The following is a 23,300-nucleotide window of genomic DNA, read 5'->3' as shown; positions in this document are numbered from 1 at the left end:
CAACATTTTCAATATTTAAACTCATTTTCTTTCACAAGATCACTAGAAAAGACAACTTAACATGAGACATAACCTCATAGAAATCATTCAACTTTTACTCAACAGAGCTGAACAAAAATAACTGATTCCCTAAAAGAAGCAGGTTAGCCAACAGTTATTATTATAAAGTGTAAAAATATAGGTCTGCACTCTAAAAATGTCCCCCAGTTTTTCAGGATAAAAACTTTTGTGGAAGCTTACAATAAATTAGCGGGTAGGACTTTTTTTTACTGCAACTAGCACGTTTTGGAAATGACTTCATGAAAGCCGCCATCTTAGATGCTAGCAAGTAGGTAGTTTTGGAACAGTATCTGAGTTTGCAACAAGACGGTTTTGGAAATGGAATGAAATGCAACTAGGCCCGGTTTGCATTTGTACTCGATTTTCATTCCTTTTTTTAAAACAGAATTTAGAAACTTTTGCCACTGTAAAAGTAATTTAACATGTGTATTTCAGTTGTGCCAACACCATGCAATTAAAATCTCAACATTTCCAATTTTGTCAATTAGGCACTTTTAGAAATGGACGACTCATATATATATATACACATTAATTTTAATTTATTAATTTTCTGTAATTCTCTCAATGAGAAGCAGTTTACACGGGCGTAGTAAATGAGACAGTGACGACAGTACCTGCTGCGAGACGGTCGCCTCGTGAGCGAGGCCTATCTTCGCGACCTTGAACGGCGCTAAGCGAGCATGACTATGCACGAGGCGGGAGCATGCGTCGACGCGGGGCAGAAGAGGCCCGACGCAGCCGCCGACAACTGCCCCGTCGAGCTGCCCAGCTGCGGGAGCTGCAGCCGGTCCTCGCGTGAGTACGGCTCCACTCGGCCGAGGCGGTGGCGAGCTGGGGCTCGATTCCGAAATGCACCAGCCTCGTCTTGTCGCGACTCCAATCCGGGAAGCCTTCTTCTCACAGACGAGAGAGCCAAACGCCCGATCGTGCATCTTCGGTTTTTTTTTTTTTTGGTTCATTGTAAATAAATATACAACTCATGATAACTAATGGTCAATTAGGTTAGGTTAGCTACATTATAAATACTTTAAAACATTGTGGACGGTTGATTTGGTTAGGATAACTACATTAAAGATACTGTGAAATCATGTAAACGGTTTCCTAGCCCTGGATAGCTACATATTAAAAGTTATTTGCTAAGCAACCATAAAATGATTTTACAGTATTTTTAAAGTAGCTATACTTACCTAATGTAACCAACCATCCACAATGTTTTAAAGTATTTATAATGTAGCTAACCTATCCTAATCGACCGCAAAATTTAATGCCACACCGGTTTATACAATGAGATAGAACGGAAAAAAAAAAGAAGCGAGCATGAACTTCGGGGAACTTCGGGTGTGGCTCTCTCATCTGTGAAATGAAGGCTTCCCCGACAACCCGTCTTCCACCAGCAGTATCGGTATTCGAAAATGTGGAAGAGAGAGAGAGAGAGAGAGAGAGAGAGAGAGAAAAAAAAAGTTGTCTGTAAAGTCGGTTTACGGACGATAGTTTAACGTGACAACGTCATAACAAAACATTGATGAAATGATTGCATACTTTTATGAATAAAATGGAATCATTTTTATTGAATTATCACTATTTTGTATGGATACAAAGAAGGAGTGAAATGAAATCTACAATTTAATTGATAAATTTACTTATATTTGCACTCATTAATTGAAATGTGTTTATTACTTTAACGAACAGATTATTTTAACTATAACTTTTATACATGTTTGCTATTTAACTTCTTCCAATCTGTGTTATTCTGTTAAGGATAGGACGATGATAGGAAAAGTTGTAAACGAATAGGAGTGTTTCAAGTTTAATGTTCCTCGAAAAAGTAAAATCGATGATTGTTCCAATCGAGTGGAAAAGAGATAGATGCGGCGCAAGCGTACAATGAGCGTAACGGGACACAGCGTAAGGGGACAATGTGCGTTACGGGACACCGTTTCGTGCGGGCTCCCGGCGTACATCGATTTATTAGACGTCACGTCAAAAAAAAAAAAAAAACTAACACGGGTAGGCGACCTCAAGACTCCCGCATATTTGTCGTAGCCTCCGAGCTCTGCGGACTACCAGGCGGTACCACTGGTGTTGAATGCTGGCATGTTGCGTTATCTTACCTGTCAAGATGGCGGACTCGCGCGTGTGCCAACACGCACATGCATAAGTTCACCTGTTTGGACATCGGGAAACGTATCAAAACTATTGTGTGTCAAATGAAATATATTTTCGATAACTTAAATAAATTTAATATGAAATAAACATGACTTTAAGAATTTCGCGATTAAACTTGCTACATTCCGTGTGAGTGTGTGTATATATGCATAAGTTCGTGTGAGTTAGCGAACTTTTGTAGCGATAGGAATTCAGATTGCTTGTCACCTCTTAGCATTTAAGTATGCCACTCTAATTATTTACGTGCACATTTTAATATTTCGTTATAGTTAAAATAAATGCGATATAAAATAAAATAATTTAAGGATACTAAATATAGCGCTAAAGAGACATTTCCTAAGAGGTATATTTATAGTGTCAAAACCGTGAACTCAAGAAACTGAACAAATCAGTGATTCTTCTGATTCTACTTGAGAACTCCAGACCAACCTATTACGCAAGTTATCTACGTTTACAGTTATTTTCTTGACTGATATCTTATCAGAGAGTGCTATAAAATGTCTAGTTCTTTTTTTTACAAGAGATAGTAGGTACTGGACAGTGTAAAAATGGTACTATAAATATCAAAGTAATTATTCATGTGTACTCTGGTCGATTTTTGTGGGTGCAGTTATAACTTAGAAACGCACAAGATATAATTTTCTACGTTATGCATGTTATAAGTTGTGTGTTTATAAGTTATGTGGTTTGGAGTTGTGTGTTTATAAGTTACATATTTCTACGTTAGGTTAGTTCTGTTGTCATAGTTCTAAGTTGTAACTTAAGTTACGGCATTTCTAAGTTGTGCCATTCGGCGTTGTGTGTTTCCGAGTTACGTGTTTTTTTTTTTTTTTTAAAGATATAGAAGTTCTAAGTTGTTGTTTTCCATGTTGTGATAGTTAAGTTACGGTGTTTCTAAGTTGAGTGGTTCGGCAAGTTGTGTGTGTTTAAGTTATGTGTGAATCCCGATTTCTAGAGCGGTAAGCTATTTCCCGTATCATCCATTGTTAAGATCAAAATAATAACCGACCTCCGTAGCTTAGCTGGACGCACTGCGACGCTCGGTGCGAGGGGTTCTGGGTTCGAGTCCCGGTGAGGCATGGACGTAAATTTGTAATCGTCTAAATAAGCCACAACTATTGTCACACAGTCGATACATTTTTATAATGAAACATTTTAATGCCAAATTGGTCATAAATAAGGAATCAAGGGTCCCGTATAGTCGGGTGTATATTTGTGTTAGTGAAGCGGGACGATAAGTGCGACGCTCGCCGGTGCTTCTAGCGCAGTATCGCCCCTAAGCGCATGCCTGTGCACTGGCGCGCAGTTTTCTCGCCGTGCATGTAGAATCTATGATATTTGAGTTTTAACTACAACAGTATATGGCGGAGAAATAAAGATAAAGGTGTAATGCAAGTCCCTTGAGTGCTTTCAAGAATTTGAATCGGATGTTTCATGCCTAAATATTATTCTGTGAATAGGCGTTCTAACCATATCACATCTACTAAAAAATGCAGTTTAAAAACTGAATACGGAAACAGGGTAGTTTTAAATGCTTTTCGTAAAACACTCATCACACAATTATCTTGAGCAGTTTTTAAATCGCGTGTTATTTTGACGTGATAACGTCTTATAAATCGATGAACGCCGGCTGCACGCACGAAATAGCATGACTCATTGTCACGTTCCGCCTGAGCCGAGCGTGCAAGAACCGGCCAACCACCGTGCGAGGAAAACCTTCTATATTATCAAACAGGTTAAGGCGGGCTTTTTTTAAACAAATTGTTCGTGATTATATTTAAACAAAATTATTTAAATTAAATTTGAAAAAAAACTGTAAATAATATTTGAAAATTAAAAAATATGCAAATTTTCATCAATGTTTTCTTATGACGTTATCACGTAAAATTATCGTCCGTGAACCGACTTTACAGACAAACACCCCCCCCCCCCTTTTTTTTTTTTTTTTTTTTTTTTTTTGCTGAAGCTCCGCACACACTATGGGCCGCTTGCAGAGGCAGGCGAGTGAAGTCCGAGCAAAAACTTGGCAGGATAATCAAATGGAAGAATACTCCACTTCGCCCCAAGTCACGACTGTGCAAGCCGGCCTATGTGCGCCGGGCGGCGGGGCCTTAAGGTGGAAAAGGGGGGGGGGGGGGGGTTGGTTCGTTGGTAATGAAAAAAAAAACTTTTAACAAGTCAAATATTTGTAGTATTGAAAAAAAAAAGTGGTTTCATCTTGTGACTGGAGAACAAGAAGTGCCTTTTCCGACTCCCGGCCGGGTTGGGGACTGTGGGAAATCTCCCCGGGTCCAGGACTGGGTGTTGCGTCCTCTCTTCGCCTTCATACCGCAGAAGGCAGCGGAGCGCCATCTCTGAATCATTTGGCCGAGTGCGCGCCAGTCCATGCCAGCCTCCGAGCGGATCACGCAATCGTCTTGAACCTCCTAACGAGCCTTGAACTACCTTCCTTCGCCCGCGAAGGATGACGAAGCACTTTGCCCGAGCCGGCAAGGACGTAGGCTGGTGTTAATAGTCGTGTCTTGAGCAATCTCTTGAGTCCATCTTGGTGAAGACCGTCTTGTTTCTCAAGGCAGCGATTTCAATATCCATGTTCCATAGTCCGTGAACAAGATAAGCTTCATGGAGTCTCCGTGCTCAAGCGACAGCTTGTTTGACGTACTTCCGACTTGACGAGGTCTTGAGCGATCTCTTGAGTCCATCTTGGTGAAGACCGTCTTGTTTCTCAAGGAAGCGATTTCAATATCCATGTTCCATATTCTGTGAACAAGATAAGCTTCATGAAGTCTCCGTGCTCAAGGGACAGCTTGTTTGAGGTACTTCCGACTTGACGAGGTCTTGAGCGATCTCTTGAGTCCATCTTGGTGAAGACCGTCTTGTTTCTCAAGGAAGCGATTTCAATATCCATGTTCCATAGTCCGTGAACAAGATAAGCTTCATGGAGTCTCCGTGCTCAAGCGACAGCTTGTTTGACGTACTTCCGGCTTGACGAGGTCTTGAGCGATCTCTTGAGTCCATCTTGGTGAAGACCGTCTTGTTTCTCAAGGCAGCGATTTCAATATCCATGTTCCATAGTCCGTGAACAAGATAAGCTTCATGGAGTCTCCGTGCTCAAGCGACAGCTTGTTTGAGGTACTTCCGACTTGACGAGGTCTTGAGCGATCTCTTGAGTCCATCTTGGTGAAGACCGTCTTGTTTCTCAAGGAAGCGATTTCAATATCCATGTTCCATATTCTGTGAACAAGATAAGCTTCATGAAGTCTCCGTGCTCAAGGGACAGCTTGTTTGAGGTACTTCCGACTTGACGAGGTCTTGAGCGATCTCTTGAGTCCATCTTGGTGAAGACCGTCTTGTTTCTCAAGGCAGCGATTTCAATATCCATGTTCCATAGTCCGTGAACAAGATAAGCTTCATGGAGTCTCCGTGCTCAAGCGACAGCTTGTTTGACGTACTTCCGACTTGACGAGGTCTTGAGCGATCTCTTGAGTCCATCTTGGTGAAGACCGTCTTGTTTCTCAAGGCAGCGATTTCAATATCCATGTTCCATAGTCCGTGAACAAGATAAGCTTCATGGAGTCTCCGTGCTCAAGCGACAGCTTGTTTGACGTACTTCCGGCTTGACGAGGTCTTGAGCGATCTCTTGAGTCCATCTTGGTGAAGACCGTCTTGTTTCTCAAGGCAGCGATTTCAATATCCATGTTCCATAGTCCGTGAACAAGATAAGCTTCATGGAGTCTCCGTGCTCAAGCGACAGCTTGTTTGACGTACTTCCGGCTTGACGAGGTCTTGAGCGATCTCTTGAGTCCATCTTGGTGAAGACCGTCTTGTTTCTCAAGGCAGCGATTTCAATATCCATGTTCCATAGTCCGTGAACAAGATAAGCTTCATGGAGTCTCCGTGCTCAAGCGACAGCTTGTTTGACGTACTTCCGACTTGACGAGGTCTTGAGCGATCTCTTGAGTCCATCTTGGTGAAGACCGTCTTGTTTCTCAAGGAAGCGATTTCAATATCCATGTTCCATATTCTGTGAACAAGATAAGCTTCATGAAGTCTCCGTGCTCAAGGGACAGCTTGTTTGACGTACTTCCGACTTGACGAGGATTTTTTTTCTAACCTAACTAAAACTAAGTGTATTTTGGAGGGGTCCGGGTTAGGGAGGGACCTAGGTGCGTCTCAGGCCGAAGCCTATACGCCTAGTCATGCTGGGATTAGCCATGCAGGGAGAGGGTCGCATGCTTCATGTGCTAGGAGGGGATTTGCCAGCAATGGCAAAGATTGGTGCCATGACTAACTCCCCTTACTCTTAAATCTAGACTATGACTAGAGATAGGTTGGGCCCAGGTAAAACCTGCATAGACACAGGGAAAACCCTTGGCACATTCATGCGGGATGCAAATTGGCATGTATTACGTGTATGAATTTACAGGAGACAGAGGATGGTCTGGATGAAGTGTTGGACAGAGTAGAAATAAGTCAGCAGAAAAGACACGAATATATACGAACCTTGCCGACTTGACTCGTTCGTTAAATATTCTGCTACTTTTCACACAGAGCACTGAAACTCCAGAATTTGAGTTGTGTTTGTATATTGAGGTGAGGAAGAGTTTTTATTGTTTTAATACTCTTGAATCACACCTGGAAAAACAGGTGTTTTGCAACCCCAAAGATGCACACCTTCTATTAAGAACTTGCTATACTTTTGTCTTTCTTGTGCAAGTTTAACGTTAATACATAATGTATCCAACGATTTAATAATATACTATTTTTAAAATAATACGAAAAATATGTTAAACTGTTTTTTTAAAATAGCTCTGCTACATTTCTATAGTTATTTTCGCTAATACGACATAAGAAACAATTTAACATATTTTACCATATTTTTTATGTTGCTAACCTAAACTAATCAATCTTTTTCACTATAGTTTTAATGTAGTTTTCCTAAATTAATTAACCATTAACTCGGTATTACAATTTTTCAAGTATAACTACACTTAACTAGCATCTCCATAACTGTTAGTACTGAATAACTACTTTTTTAAATAACGAGCCTTAACAAAATGATTAAAAAAAACATTTCAAATAATGAGAAACTGAAAAACTGCTCTTTGTATTTTTTTTTTGTGGAAATGTCACTCTGCTTCAGCTTCAGGATAAGGTACCGTAAATATCAGTTTAATAAAAATATAATATTTAACTACACAGCAAAATAAATTTTAAAATTAAATAAGAAAATTTTATGTTTAGAAATTTAACAATAAGTTTGAACGAAGCTAATAGTGTATGCTACGTAGGAAGGAATTTTAAATTTTAAAATCACTTTTGTTATTTCAACCTCGAACAGTAATATTTCGTCTCATCAAAAATTGTTCAGACAAAATTTTTCAATATTGTTTGAGTACCTACTTTCACACCACTTGCGGTATAATTGCTTACATCAAAATTTATCTTCAACACAAGTTCAACATAATATTAAAAAGGATAAAAATAAATAAGAATGGTTTTGATAGTATACAGAGTACGGAAGTTATATATTTTTAATTCCAAACTTTTTTTCCATATTATTCCTTGTTCTTGTATATGTTCACGTAAACAAAATTGTAAATCAATACTCAGCCATGTTGTATCATGATAGAAATTGTATTCGTGCAAATGGTGATGCCGGACGGCGGCCTCCGCGTGTCTCCCCGTGCGCAACCGGGCGGCAGCATTTGGACTTCCTGGAGGGAGTGGGGGTGTGTTCGGGGTGGGATGGTGGGGCTGAGTCTGCTCTGGGGGGGGGGGGGGGCTGGGTCTGTGGATGCTGGAAAAGGCACGGTATTCCGGCCCGCCGCTGAAGCAGATTCTGGCTGTCTCGGAGTGGGTAAGGTGCCGTTGGCCATCTCCCCGATGGGTCGCCTTGGGCTTTGAATATATATACTGTATAGAAGTCGCCAGCCCAGGTTAAAATTTCTAATACGGTTTTGAGGTAGTTGGTTAATTCACCGCCGCAATCGCCACCATCTCTAGGGAATCGACTTGTGGTGGTCCCTAGCAAACAAGTGTCGAACTCTTCAAACACCCCTTCCCCCTCCCGTTGAACGACCTTGAGCTGCAGTGAATGATGGGTGGGTGGTGCGGGGAATGACAGCGGGCGACAGCGCTGCGCTCTAACGTGTAAATGACAACTAAGACGATACAGGGCGTTACGGCAGCGCACTGCAGCGGTGAAGTTCCCAAGCTGCTCATCATACGCTTCTGAAAAACGTAGAGTAAATCCTATCCACTCGCGACTTCTATACAGTATATATATTCAAAGCCTTGGGTGTTTCCCTCTCCTGAAGGAAAGTACTAGAATAGCCTCCTTCCTACTTCCTGGGGGCTCGGGGTGCCTGGAGGTGGGGCTGGATTTCCGTCTCACTACCGGCCTCTGTTCTCTTGAAGAGGGGGAGGATAAATAGCCAGTTCAACGCTGGAGGGGGGCACCATGCTTGGGACCCCTAGTTGCTGCCGCCCGGGCTAACGGCCGTCTTTCATTCTGGGTAGACCCTCTTGGGACCTATCCAGGATGAACCTCGGAACGAGATTTCCATAGCCCGGATCCATTTTTGTTCGTAATGGTTCGTCTTATCAAAACTTGTTTCAGAAGAAAGTTTTTCTTAGTATTTGAAGATTTACAATAAATTGTAACAGATTTAATAGTGAAGAAAATTATGAATTTATTTCTCCTTTATCCCCTGCTTTTTCCACCCCTTGGAGTTGTAATCGGTCATATTAAAAATATTATGAAAATGATTTGGTATCGCTCTAACGAGATGTAACAACTTCATACAGATAAGATATAGGTTTTTTAAGGGAGTTCGTAAACATGTTACTGTCTATTGAATCAAATGTGTAATGTTATAAAATTTCAGAATTTATTCTAAAAGTACCTATGTAACCTATAATTAATTTTTGATATTTTACATTCTGCGCGTCACTTGCAAACAAATAACTAAGTTGTCTTAGCATTAAAAAATATATTAGATTTAGGGTTAAAGAGATTGAATTTGAAACTTCAGTTACATAACATTAAAAGGATACTAATGAATTGGGTTTTTCTTTAATGTAAGGCTCACATGCACGTAGTTAAGTTCCTATAAAGTGTTCGTTTATTCATAAATAAAATTAGACATTCATTTCCTAATATAATAGGTTAATTTTTCTTGTTAAAGTTACTTGTGATTCTGTAATTGAATCTTGTTAGAAGTAAAACACATATGTCACAAAGCTTACCGAGTATGAAATAACCAAACCCATGGACTTAGCTATATATTTTATTATATTATAACAATTATATAAACAAAAAAATATTATTAATATAATTTCTCTTAAAGTTATATTTGTATTAAATAACCTGTAACTGAAAAAAAGATAGCTTGGCATATTGCAAGATTTGAACCACAGATACAATATCGACTTAATCTTTATGCCTGACATATATTACTTTAACAATAATTACGCTACCAAATATTTAAGGTAATTACTGAGGGAGATTATATATTATTACTCCAAATGCCACAATTTTTTAAAATTATTTTTAATGGATTCTGGGTGTCACGAATGTCGATTTAATTTTTCTAATGGTGATATGAACTTTATCAACCATCATTAAACTCATCGCCTTCCACATACATTGTACTCGTTCTGTAATTGATATGTAAATAAATGGGTCTGTTTAGCACCTGAAAATGTAACCACCGGTCACAAACAAACACTAAACTCATTTAAAACACATATCAAATTGCTTCAGCACTTCATGTAGGAGTTAAGTAAGTTTAAAAATACGAGGTTCCCAAGAGTCAGCTATTTTATACACTGCGATCTGAACAAGCAATAATTGCTTGAGACGTGTCTGCAGTGGTCTTGGCAAAGACGGTCTTATTCGTGTTCTTAAGCAAGGTCTCAGCGACTATGAAACATGCTTATGCGATGGTGTTCTCGAGCAACGACTATGATACAAGAGAATGCCCTCTCGGAAATAAGAAATATGGGACTATCTTAAGATGGTCTTCATCAAGACTGTCTTGTTTGCGATCTCTTGAGACAATCTCAAGCAACGTCTGTGGCACCCACATATTTAAATAAGAATGAATGTAAGAATTTCTTGACGAAGGAATAGCTCGACATAAATATGAATACCACCCGGTCGCCCGATCATCGTAGCCGTCAGAGGGACGCCTTGGGGTATCCGTCGTCACTGGCACCTCTCTCTCTCTCTCTCTCTCTCTCTCTCTCTCTCTCTCTCTCTTTCTCTCACTCACTCTCTCAACCTTCCACGTTATCTTATTTCGACCGACCTATAAACTTGTGAGAGATTGAAAAACAGTGTTGACAACATGTAGGATTTTCTTGCTGAAGAACAATTCAAAACATGCACTTTTAAGATACCTATTTAGACAAGCTTTGTCTTTCTCTTTTGCTGTCGAGTACAAAAACAAGTATAGGAAGTCAATGATTTTTTTTCCCTAAGTTCTTGATTACATGAGTGTTTACCTGTATGCCGCAAGTACATCATTACAGTCAATAAATATTAAAATTCATTACATTATTATATTATTTAATGTAGAATATATTTCAGTTCAGTAACAACTAGTGGAATTATAAGATACTTATTTTTCCTTGTTTCAGATGGAGCTGTTAGTAAAGATTATCTTTAGCATCGCTCTGTGCTTTGCACAAAGTCTCTCCCCTGCTACGGGTTACAGGATACTTGGAGTGTTCCCGCACACTGCTAAAAGTCACTTTATCATGAGTGGGGCCATCATGAGGGGGCTCGCGGAAAGAGGTCATGAAGTTGTAGTCATAAGTCCTTTCCCTGAAAAAGTCGCTCCGAAAAACTACAAGGACATAACTCTCCTTAAAGAAGAGGACACTATAGTTAACGCTTTTGGAATTGATAGTTTCGACGGAAAGGGAATCGTGAATATATATCGTCTGCTATACGACATCGCAGCGCAGATGTGTGAATACACGTATTCGTCTCCGAAAGTGAAGGAGCTGCTGGGATCCGACGAGAGGTTTGACCTCGTGATCGTGGAGATATTCAACACGGACTGCTTCCTCGCCTTCGCCCACAGATTCAACGCCTCCGTCGTCGGCATCAGCTCGTCGGCGATGCTGCCCTGGACCAGCGAGAGGTTCGGCAACCCGGACAACCCCTCCTACGTCCCGGTGATCGTCACCGACCATCACGACAGGATGAGTCTCGCCGAGCGGCTCGCGAACGCCGCGATCCTGTGGTCGAGCAACCTCATGTACAGGTGGTTGTTCAACGCCAAGGCGAACCAGGTCGTGCGGCGACATTTCGGGGAGCTGGCGCCGACGGTCGAGGAGATGGCCAGCAGGATGAGCCTGTTCGTGGTCAACTCGCACCCCGCCTTGCACCAGTCCAGGCCCCTGGTGCCGGCGGTCGTGGAGGTGGGCGGCCTCCACGTGAAGGAACCGAGAGCGATTCCGCAGGTGAGCCCGGGTGTTTACGAGATTGTACTGAATCCGTGGACACGACGAGAGTTTTTTTTTTTGCAGAAACCGATCTAAAAAGGACTATATTGTGTGGGCAGCCTTCTTTTCACAGACGAGAGAACCATAACCCGAAGTTCCCCGAAGTTCATGCTTTTTTTCCGTATCTTTAATGTAGCTATCCTAACCAAATCAACCGTCCACAATTTTTTAACGTATTTATAATGTAGCTAACCTAACCTAATTGACCATTAGTATCATTTTATCAACACCGCCATATTTATTTACAATGAACAAAAAAAAACCGAAGATGCACGATCGGAGGTTTGGCTCTCTCGTCTGTGAAAAGAAGGCTGCCGATATTTTGTAGTTAACTCTGAGGTAACACCGAGGAAAGACTGTTATGTCCGTATAACATTAAAAAAATATATATTTTATAAAAGATTTTGGACAAGAAATAAGATAGCTTAATTCGTAGTTATGTATTAACCACAATAGTAATGTTCATAGTGTTCATGTTAAAGATTTTTTTTTATAATATAATATTAACGTACGCGACAATGGAAGCGCTTAATAGTGGCAATGATGACAGTTGCAATGGTTTGGCGACTCACTGACAACTGTTGTCGAAATATGTCGGTTGTGAATGATGGTGGTGAATATTGTCTTCATTCACGTAGCTCCTAATTTTTTTGGAAGATAAACGTGAGAATGTCCTATTTATGCCCCACAGGAAATCGAGAGGTTTCTAAACGAATCCGAACACGGAGTGATATACTTCAGTCTGGGGTCCACAGTTCGGTCGGACTCGTTCCCGGAGGAAATGCGCAAAGCTTTTCTGGACGTGTTCTCGGAGCTGCCGCAGCGAGTCTTGTGGAAGTGGGAGTCGGGTTCGATGCCTGGACGGCCCGGCAACGTGCGTGTGTCCAAGTGGATGCCCCAGCTGGAGATTCTGAGTATGTTATCAAACAGAGTGAACGAAAACATTCTGAATTTAATGGCTATTAATATTATGAAAAGCGAGTGAATTATTTTGTGGTTTTAAACGTGTAAATTAAAACAGAACCAGCTGAACAGATTTATTTAATTATTTTCCGGTCTTAAAGATACATTGTTCCAGATGAACATAATATATGTTTATCTTCAAGTTATATTAACCTCTTTTTCACCCCTTAGGGGTTGAATTTCGCAAAATGGTCAAAACTGTGGTTGGTAGTTTTCGTATGTTTATTATTGGTACCCAATATCATTTATTACGCCCAATTAATTCTGAGATATAATTATTTATTTAAAAAAAATACCTTTTTCACCCTATAGAAGTTAATTTCGAAAGAGAAAAATTTTAGTTGGAAGTTTTCGTATGTTTATTATTGGTACCCAAAATAATTTCACACACTTAAATTCGGAAATATAATTATATATAACTATAATTACCCCTTTCACACACATTTGGAGTTGAATATTGCAGGAAAAAAATTTTTGTAGGTAGTTTTCGTCTTTTTATTATTGTTACCCAAATACATTTATTACTCTTAATTAAATTCAGAGATATAACTATCAATCTTTAAAACATACTTACCCCTTTTTAATACCTTAGGGGTTGAATTTCACAAAATGTAAATATTTTTGTAGGTAGTTTTCGTCCTATTTATTATTGGTACCCAAATATAATTTACCACTCTTAATTAAAATCGGAGATAAAAGTATTAATCTTAAAAATTATATTTACCCTTTAATTCCTTAAGGGTTGAATTTTGCAAAACATAAAATTTGGGGTTGGTATATTTTATTATTGGTACACAATATCCTTTACTATATGCTTAGTTAAATTCAGGGATATAATTATTAATCTTAATAACATATTTACAACTTGTTCACCCCGTTAGGGGTTTAATTTTGTGAAATATAATATTTGTGGTTAGTATATTTCGCATGTTTATTTTTGGTACTCAAAATCATTTATTATGCTTAGTTAAATTCTTGGATATAATAATTAATCTTTTAAAACACTTACCCCTTTTTCACCCCTTAGGGGTTGAATTTTGCAAAATAACAATTAAAGTTGGTACTTTTCCTATGTTAATTCTTAGACCTAATATATTTACTCAAACTTTATTAGTTTTAGTGATATGATTAATTATCTTAAAATCATATTTACCCTTTTTTCACCCCCATAGAGGTGGATTTCTGTAATTATATATAGCCTATTTTTTAAATTAACCAAAAATATTTATTTAAAAAATTTTCATCAAAATACGTGGAGAAACTTTCGATTGATGCTCGAACAAACAGACAAACACAAAAAAAAAAATTTAAAAACCCTTATATTTTTGAATTCTCAATTATTTCAATAGCCATGTGCAATTTTTTTTTTCATAATTTTATCCAATGTATAGAGTTTATGACTCGAAAATTGTTATCATTAGTACAGATTTCCTTAGAACAACGATCAAATTGACTTCATCCTTAGCTTACGCGAAGTAAGCAGTTACAGATACAGCATTATAAATTTCCATAGATATATACACTACTGAGTCCATGAGAATACTTTGTGATGAAATGGAAATCTAAATCGTCAACGACAAAAACCACAGCTAGCTCTATTAAAAATCTTTATCTGTGCTAGTTTGTACATATGTACTTGCGAAACTCATGTATGTAAAACTTCAATAAAGTAACGAAAAAAAAGTTTTTAACTAGTTACTTCTTGGTTTTCTTGGGTTAAGACCACGTCCGAATATCACGTCCCAAAAAAATGCCAAAAAATAGTTAAAAGCTTTGAAGACGAAAGCCTACGATCAAAGTTTAGTTTTGTATCCGACGTTGGTAGTCATTGGAATAGTTGCTTTTAATCACTGACACGAGGTCTTGTTTTACAGGTCATCCAAATGTGAAGGCATTCGTGACGCACGGCGGACTGATGGGAACAATGGAGGCTGCCTATTTTGGAGTTCCCATGGTGGCCATCCCACTGTTCGGAGACCAGTTCTTCAATGTCAGGTCCTATGTGGAGAAAGGGATTGCTGTGAAACTGGACTACGGTGCCATCAACAAAAATACAGTTATGACTGCTCTCAAGACAGTCCTGGAGAACAGCAGGTATTTAAACATTTATGTTTCCAAATAAAACTAGAGTTTTTTGACGTGACAACATCTAATAAATCAATGAACGCCGGCTACACGCACGAAAAAGGTTCCCGTTACGCACATTGTCCCGTTACGCTGTGTTCCGTTACGCTCATTGTACGCTTGCGCCACATCTACCTCTCTTCCACTCATTAGAACATTCATCGATTTGACTTTTTCGAGGCACATTAAACTTGAAACACTCCCATTCGTTTCCTACTTTTCCTATCATCGTCCTATCCTTAACAGAATAACACAGGTTGGAAGAAGTTAAATAGCAAACATGTATAAAAGTTATAGATAAAATAATCTCTTCGTTAAAGTAATAAACATATTTGAATTAATGAGTGCAAATAAAAGTAAATTTATAAATTAAATTGTATATTTCATTTCACTCCTTCTTTGTATCCATAAAAAATAGTGATAATTCAATAAAAATTATTCAATTTTATTCATAAAGTATGCAATAATTTCATCAATGTTTTGTTATGACGTTGTCACGTTAAACTATCGTCCGTAAACCGACTTTACAGACAAATTATTTTTTTTTCATTGGTAACTAATGTGGAAAGTGACCGTTTCACAATACTATAATTTTTAGGTGTCAACCGCAGCATAAATGCTACAAATCTGAATGTAAACGCTATCACACATTCAAGATAAGAGTTGCCTTAGTTAAACATTTGTTAAAAAAATTAATGCAATTCTTGTCCAGGAAACAACTCACAATCCACAATTCTGGTTGGGCTATACTCGTACAGAAGGCAGTAATGAGCAATTTAATTTTTTTTTTTTTTCAATTTTGGAAAAAATTAACGCATTTTTTTTTCCATGCCGGTCGTCGAAAGTAAACAGGTTGTGTGTAGATATGCCTGCAATGCTGTTGATAGTACCCGACAGCTTAGCTTGCGGGCGTCAGGTGGAGATACCCTCCCTCTAGAAGCAGGAGCGAAGAAATGTTAGTCTTGGAAGTATGCTCCGCACGACCTTTCAAGTGGCACGCAACCAATCGTAGTTTTGGTTTTGAGTCTTCATAGCTTACAATACCTGTGCTGCTGGAACTACTGTGTATCGCACAGCCAATTAGAAAGTTTTTCTCAAAGTAACGCGTTTCATGGAAGAAGAAAAAGTATCCCAGATGAAAACCATTCTTGCAAGCAGAATTAAGGAACATAACATGCATCGAATTACTTAAGAAGGGAAGACGCTTATGTATATTCGATTTAATTTTAATTGTTGATATTATATTGTTATAATTGGTCGAAAAGGGGGGGGGGGGCACGGGCGATTGACTAATAGAAACACTAAAGGTTCAAACAATACATTTATTACAAAAATGTAATGTAATATAAACCAATGTTAGCACATTAAGAAAACAAAACAACCAAACGAGAAATATCTGGAGTAGCTTCATAAAGCGCGGAGCTTCAAAACCATGCATGCCTTTGAACAAAGTTGCCTTCCATTAATTATGACAATTAACATTTAACGTCTTTCTGCAATGGTACTTGAGTCACTTTTGCATCCCCATGCAAAGTTATGAAGAAAAAAAATACATCAAAGGTGATAACTGGGCGTTATTTAGCTGCCTAGAAAACAAACAATATTGACAGAGTTTCTCACAATTACGTGCAATTGAAAATTCCACAACATAAGTGGATGTAAAAATTAATTTTGAGAATCCAAATTCTTATGCGGGTTTACTACTCGCCGCCGGAGAGTGCGGCAGGATTCAGGGCGAGTCCTCGCCTGCCGTTGCGTCGTGTAATGAAGGGAGTCTGATGGCTGGGCACCAAGGAACAGTCACCACTCCTAGATGACTCGTCCGCCGTCATTATCTTTGAAAGATTTGTGCAATGGGAGTGCATGACTTTATGTAAGCTTTTGGACATACGCCATTGCTTAGTACATGTATGTCTGTAGAAAAGAAAACTACAAAAAACCCAAAAGACAAAAACACAAATTAAGCAAAACATTGCTGTTGTCAACAGGATATAAACACCACATAATATTCCATAACATGAATATGGTCAACAAATAAAGAAAAACAAAGAACAATGGACTAACAGAATGAAAAAACCCTCACAAATGATGACAGCACAACATTATTGAACCCCAAAAAAATTCAGCACAACAGTTGAAACGAGACAACAACACGAAAAGACGAAACAAACACAATAGTTTTCCAAAACAGTAGAGAACGAAAAAAAAAAAATAAACACAAATGATGGCAGCACAAAAATATTGAACCCAAAAAAATTCAGCACAACAGTTGAAACGGGACAAAAACACGACAAAACGAAAAGACGAAACAAACACAATAGTTTTCCAAAACAGAAACAAGCGACCTTTCGGGAACTGCTATCTGCTCCCGTCCTCAGGCAGAGACGCACTTGGTACGAGAACACAGGTGCGCCGTCGTCCGCCTCTGCGGAACGGAGCCCAGCGAGTGGCGCCTCGTTAAGACTAGTCGATGACCCCTCTAGTGGGCTGTTCTTTCTGAACCGCTACTTGCTCCGCGAGTTGACGGCAGTAAGGACTATATCCCACCCAGCGAACTCGTCGGTAGCTCCAATACATCCGGGTAGTCTTCCCCCGGTGTCTCTGGTCCGGAGTCGCAACTCGTGCGACGTGTAGCCACTCGTGACTGTTCGGCTCGAAGTCGATTTCCCGGGTTGTCGTTGCGGACAGGCACTCGTCGTGCGAGTGACATGTCGTGGGCGTTGGGACTCAAATCCGTGCTGGAGCTGCGACGTCACTGGTGGCGCAGGCGCGTCGCGGCTGCGCGTGTTACTCGTTGACGGGCTCCCTACTCGCCCAGCGAGTGATCAACGCCCGCGGGCGAATCTCTCGACGCCCGTCTCTGGCGCCGACCAGCGCCCCGACGCCATCCTCCGCGGCGTCGGGCTGGTGGTCTTCGGCCGAATTCGGACGCCGTCGCGCGTCGGTGCGCCTCGCAGCGTGAATCCTGATGAACTGGTCTGGCTGCCACGGTCGAGACCACCGAGAACATTCCAAGCTAGCTCAGAAAAATGCAGGACACATTGAACCCGGGTCAGTTTTATTGTGTCACACTCGCTATCAAGTCTCGTTCAACGACTCAAGAGTCAGGCAACTCGCTCGAAAACTCTGGAAGCGACGCACAGACTGGTATTTGAGCTAAAAAGCTGGCCAAAAATATTTTTTTTGGGTTTTTTTGTGCCCAGGTGTTAATTATTCAGCTAAAAGCTATTTATATCAATAAAGTTATATATATATATATATATATATATATATATATATATATATAGAGAGAGAGAGAGAGAGAGAGAGCTGTTTACTCAAGCACAACCCATATAAATTATACTGGCTACAGTCTTGATTGGGTATATAACAAAAATAAATAATTAAATAATTTAAGTACAAAATTAATAGATATTAAACAGACACAGGTTACCAAAAGTAATAATACAACTTACAGCATTTCATCATCATTATCACTATCATCAATGTAACCAGCTGGTTGTAAAAACTCTAAGACTTCCTTTGATATTGTCTGCCTTTTTCTTTTTAAGTTAGATCTAATGCCACTCAAAAATGGGTCCGAAGTTAACAAGAACCTATTTAAAACGTCCTCATTACAATCTATCCTTGAATTTTCTGGAGAAGCTTTCTCTGTACTGGCGAAAATGTTTGTTCCTCGCTTCTGCAGCCTCTTCCGACAACTGACCAATTGGTAACAAAGCATGCGATATAATACTCGGAGCATGAATTAATATCTTGTGAACTGTTGGTGACATAGGTTGCCAGGCATACAATTCTACATAATTCTTTGCAGTATCCATGGTGTACCTATGTACCAAATTTTTCGACATTTATGTCGTAACCAGAAGATATCACCTCCAATATTATTTTAAATCGGAGAATCACTTCGAGATCTATCCCTGTAATGGCAGCTGCTACATTAACGTCACCGAAAAATCTACGGTATGTATTGCCGTCATTTGTATTGCCATAACCAACTTTAGGTACGTACACCAGCAATCCCAAGTTTTCCTTCAATTGTTTTTGGATTTCTTCTTTGGCGACTTTTATGTTTTCTTTGTCATTTTTAGCTGTGGCGCGACCTTTGTGTACTTCTGCTTTTATCTTATACGATAAATGTAAAAGGAATTCAAAGAATCTAATCCTAGCGTGCAAAATGGATAATCCAAATTTGAAAGTCTCTGGATCTTCCATGCTTCTTATTGATAAATCATTAAAAGTTTTTGACGTGCTACCACATATATAGCAGCGCATTGTTGATGCAGTGTGAGTGGCTGCGTTGCACACTTTTCCGTCCACCATTGTGGGAAGTAACAAGTGTTTTATTTTTATTTTTTCGCTGATATTTGTTTGCTATCAAATTTTTTGATTGATTTTCTATGTATTCAATCTCTTCGTTTGTGATGTCCTTGTTCTCTTAATAAATCTAATTCTAATAGGCCTGCAGAATCTAGATGACGATGGACAGGGATTCTGCCATATGACTTTTTTACCAGACATTAATCTTAAAGGCACAAGAGAACTGAGGAAAATTTTAGCATCACTGTCTTCATTATGTTTAAATTTTTGTTTGTATTGGCTTTGCTGAGATCCCTCACATCCCCACTTAAAGACTAGCACAAAATCTTTAGTTACTTCATGACTATAGGCATCTAATACTTCTTCTAAATACTTGCACAATCTCATTGTTGTGTGATCCACCAAATCTTGCAATTTTACTTCAGCACACGTTTCACCGACAATATTTTTCGGGTAACAATCTTGTTTTGCTTTTTGAACATATTTATAACAGGGGTACACATCTTTGTTAGTTGCTGTATAACTTCGTACTGACTCATTGATAAGTTAGCTTCCACAAATATTACCAAAGCCTCTTCCGGTGAGTGTTTTTTGGTATTAGTACACTGACTACCAGCAGCGACTGCTTTGCGAAACTTTGTTGCTCTGGTTGGAGACTTTGTTATGTCTTTAAGTACTTTAACCACATCTTTATTGCCTGCCGCACGATTACTCATTTGCGCTGCGTAAGTCAATTCATCTACAGGAACATTATTTCTAAGTTCTATTGTTTTTCGGCGCTTTGATCGATCACTTGATTCCCCGAATTCTTTACTCGGTCTTCCTTTCAATAAACTATCTGCGGCAGTAGGTAAATAAACATCTTCATTTAACCAGTCTCGATTATTTTCCAAGAAACTACTTTCTGTACTGTTACATGCGGTTCATTTTCACTTGTAAACAATCTTAAAACTGTTAATAATGTTTGTCAATTCCGATAATAAAATTTCTTAGAAGGGCACTTCGTAATTTCAGCTAACTTTTTTCTAATTCTTTGAGCTTTGCATCAAAGAGCCTTTCTGCACTTCCTCTTATAAGCTAGTGTAGTTGTTTTCGAGTCATAGACATGACTGATGCCTGAGAACCTGAAAATAATCAAAAAAATAAATAAATGAAAAACCGTAATCTTATCTATTTATGGTCATTATTATTTTTTGTGAAAATTGGGGAAAACTTTGACTTCTCATTCTGAAAATAGACATTCTGAAGTATCATAAAGTACAACTTTGAAGTAGTACAAATGAGTACAACATGTTTAAAAACATTCACTTATGTAAAAATTACGAAAAAAATTGACGTGATTTTTGTGAGGTTTGTAGAATGGCATGAACATTAAAAATAACAGTCTTAAATAAATAAAAAATGGTCAGTAAAAAGGTACATACCTTGCTCAAACACATCCATAAAAAATTATTTCACCAAAACCACTTATAACACGAAAACAACACAAAACAAGTTTCGTTAACATACTGTAATGCCGCGAACAAAGACAACCATGCCACGTGAGTGCTGGGTTCCAACTGCTTGTACAGAAGTCTGGTTAGTCCTACTGAAGTGGGGACACTGCCACAAGATGTCATATTTATCTGCCTGTTTTGGGACCCAAGGCCAAAGCTAATCATTCAAGTTGACATTTTTGATTTTTGGCCAGCTTTTCAGCTCAAATACCAGTCTGTGCGACGTAAAGGCCGTACGTTCCGTTTAAAATATCTTTACTTCAGTAAATCATCCTCTTTCGATTTTATTTAAAATTTCTCATTGAATTATGACAAATAAAACCTGAAGTGTGAAGGGAGCTCGTGGTCTCATGCATTGATTGGCTCGTAATAATAGGCGCTTAGTGGGTAATCAGTTGGTCCGGAGAGAACTGTTTGTTAATCTTGCAAGTCCCGTCACCTTAAGGCTCTGCGCGTAATAGTGTCATGTGAAACTCTGTCACACAGATGCGTGAATTGAAGCTTAACTTTTGTACAGCATGGTGGATGTTGTGTCGCATGATGTAGCATGAATACCGGTGTAAAACAGTAATTAGTACACGGCATTGTTGATTTCGTTGAGTAAATCAGCTGAAAACAATTTTGTGGGCTTTGTTTTTTTTTTCAGTTACGCAGAGAATGCCAAACGCATCTCTAGAATTCTCCGCGACGGGCCAATGTCGCCGCTGGATACTGCCATGTTCTGGATCGAGTATGTCGTCAGGCATGGAGGGGCGCCCCATCTCCGCTCCGCTGCCGCGGATCTAGCTTGGTACCAGTACTTGCTGCTAGATGTAGCTGCGGTGCTGCTCTTAGGGTTTGCCGTCGTCTCGACCCTGCTGTTCTTGTTGCTGAGGTCTGCCGCACGCAGGTTCTCTCCCGGCATCCGGAAGCACGCTTCATCGAAGCAGACGATGAAACTCAAAAGTAAATAGTGGCAATGCATACAAGAAAGTATTTACTGTACAAGTTTTCAGCGCACATTGTCAAGACTGCTGATGGTTTCTCCGTGTGCTTCTGAGTAGTATATAAACGTTTCTCCTGGTGCTGTATTATGGGTGAAGAGCGAGGAGATTGTCCGTCATCTTGGATTGTGACATCACGGCGGCCATCTTGGATTATCTTGACATTTGACTTTGAAATTTAACATTAACCTTTGGCTTTTTACCTTGACCAAAACTTTTTGGCAGAAATAGTTATAAAGTACTCAAAATTTGCCAACATTTCCTGAAAATTCGCCAAAATGAATCAAATTTTCCGTTTTTTTAATATAAAAATCCCGATTACAGTCTGCGATTCATTGCGAGAAGTATTTGTGATCAGAGCAGCAATGCCATCGGTCACAGTCTTGTAGATAAATACTTCTATTTCGTGCAACATGCATGACAAGCGCTCCAGCTTATGGGGGGAAATACTAGAGTTAAAAACTTACTATTCTTCCTTTACCACCAATAGGAGAGCAGCGTTCAGCAAACTGTGGCTGCTGTCAAGCCACCAGTAGCAATGTAGTTTCGGTTACTGTAAATTTGTGATTAATAACAAGCAACCAAAGGCAGCGCAACCTTCTTTACTTTACGGTAATATGAGCGGCAAGTTATTTTTTTCTTTATAAATATGGCATTTGTTGGTATCGAAGCCCCTAACAGAAGAACAAGATATGTCACCCAGGATATTATGTTATAGCAAAGAAAAACAAATATAAAGAAATTTACATTAAAAAAATTACTAAAGATGTTAGTGTGCAATGTAAACTGCCTTAGGTATGGAACGATGATTTAGACAAAATAATGATAGAAACACATATGCTTTCTTGTAACAGTGTATATTGATGCATTTTATTTAAGAAAATTGCCATATAGATACATTTATCAAAAAAATCATGCCTCCTCTAATATTGTTTTTAAAGAATATTACTGTAACTCAAAAAGAATACAAAAAAAATTTGTTAAATTGCGTCAATTGCAATATAGTTTTAATGGTAAACAGTATAAATACATGTTTAGGTACATATAACGATTATTATGCTTTTGAATATTTCAGGATGCGCAAGATTTTCAAAATGCGAAAAATCACAAACTCAAAGTAATGAATACAGCTATACACAGTATACTTTTTTTTTTTTTTGGAACTAGATGCCAGAAATATATTTTGTATTAAACAAGCATAGTTTGTTTTATTTTAAGCTTATTTATGAGAATTCCATATCCGAGATCACAATACAGTTCTTTTTTAGAAGTGTAAAGAAATGTTTTCCGTCCCTGGCCGAGGTAAACAAAAAAAAATTATCTCATTGACACTTCGAAGCGGTGACTGGGCCCCTCACTCCCGCATGCCGCAACCAATTACCATCATCATCATCATCATCGTCATCATCATCATCATCATCATAACATTTGGCAAGCCCAGTAATTACGACTTCGAAAACCAAATTCAAAACGACAACTGTACAGTATCTTCTAAGGCTGATACACACACACACTCTGTGTGTGTGTGTGTGTGTGTGTAAACAAACTACAAACTCAGGCAATTAGAGAACAGGGCGGGCAGTACAACTGAAACAGCTCACATTGGGATTCAAACCCGTTTTTTTTCAAAATCTCACTCATTTATTTCCTCCCACTTCTTAAGGCGGTG

At 39.0% G+C, this 23,300-nt stretch overlaps 1 protein-coding gene across 1 annotated transcript; it reads left to right on the top strand.

Moving 5' to 3' along the window:
* Window positions 1-732: 732 nt before the first annotated feature.
* LOC134530216 (UDP-glycosyltransferase UGT5-like) lies at window positions 733-22,830 on the top strand. The gene is made up of 5 exons (XM_063364882.1): window positions 733-855; window positions 10,873-11,703; window positions 12,437-12,659; window positions 14,583-14,802; window positions 21,295-22,830. The coding sequence occupies exons 2-5, from the start codon at window positions 10,873-10,875 to the stop codon at window positions 21,599-21,601; spliced, it is 1,581 nt and encodes a 526-aa protein (XP_063220952.1). The 5' UTR covers window positions 733-855; the 3' UTR covers window positions 21,602-22,830.
* The last annotated feature ends 470 nt before the right edge of the window (window positions 22,831-23,300 follow it).

This window comes from Bacillus rossius, chromosome 3, assembly GCF_032445375.1.
Source record: "Bacillus rossius redtenbacheri isolate Brsri chromosome 3, Brsri_v3, whole genome shotgun sequence".
NCBI lineage: Eukaryota > Metazoa > Arthropoda > Insecta > Phasmatodea > Bacillidae > Bacillus > Bacillus rossius.
This window is presented reverse-complemented; position numbering and strand designations above follow the sequence as displayed.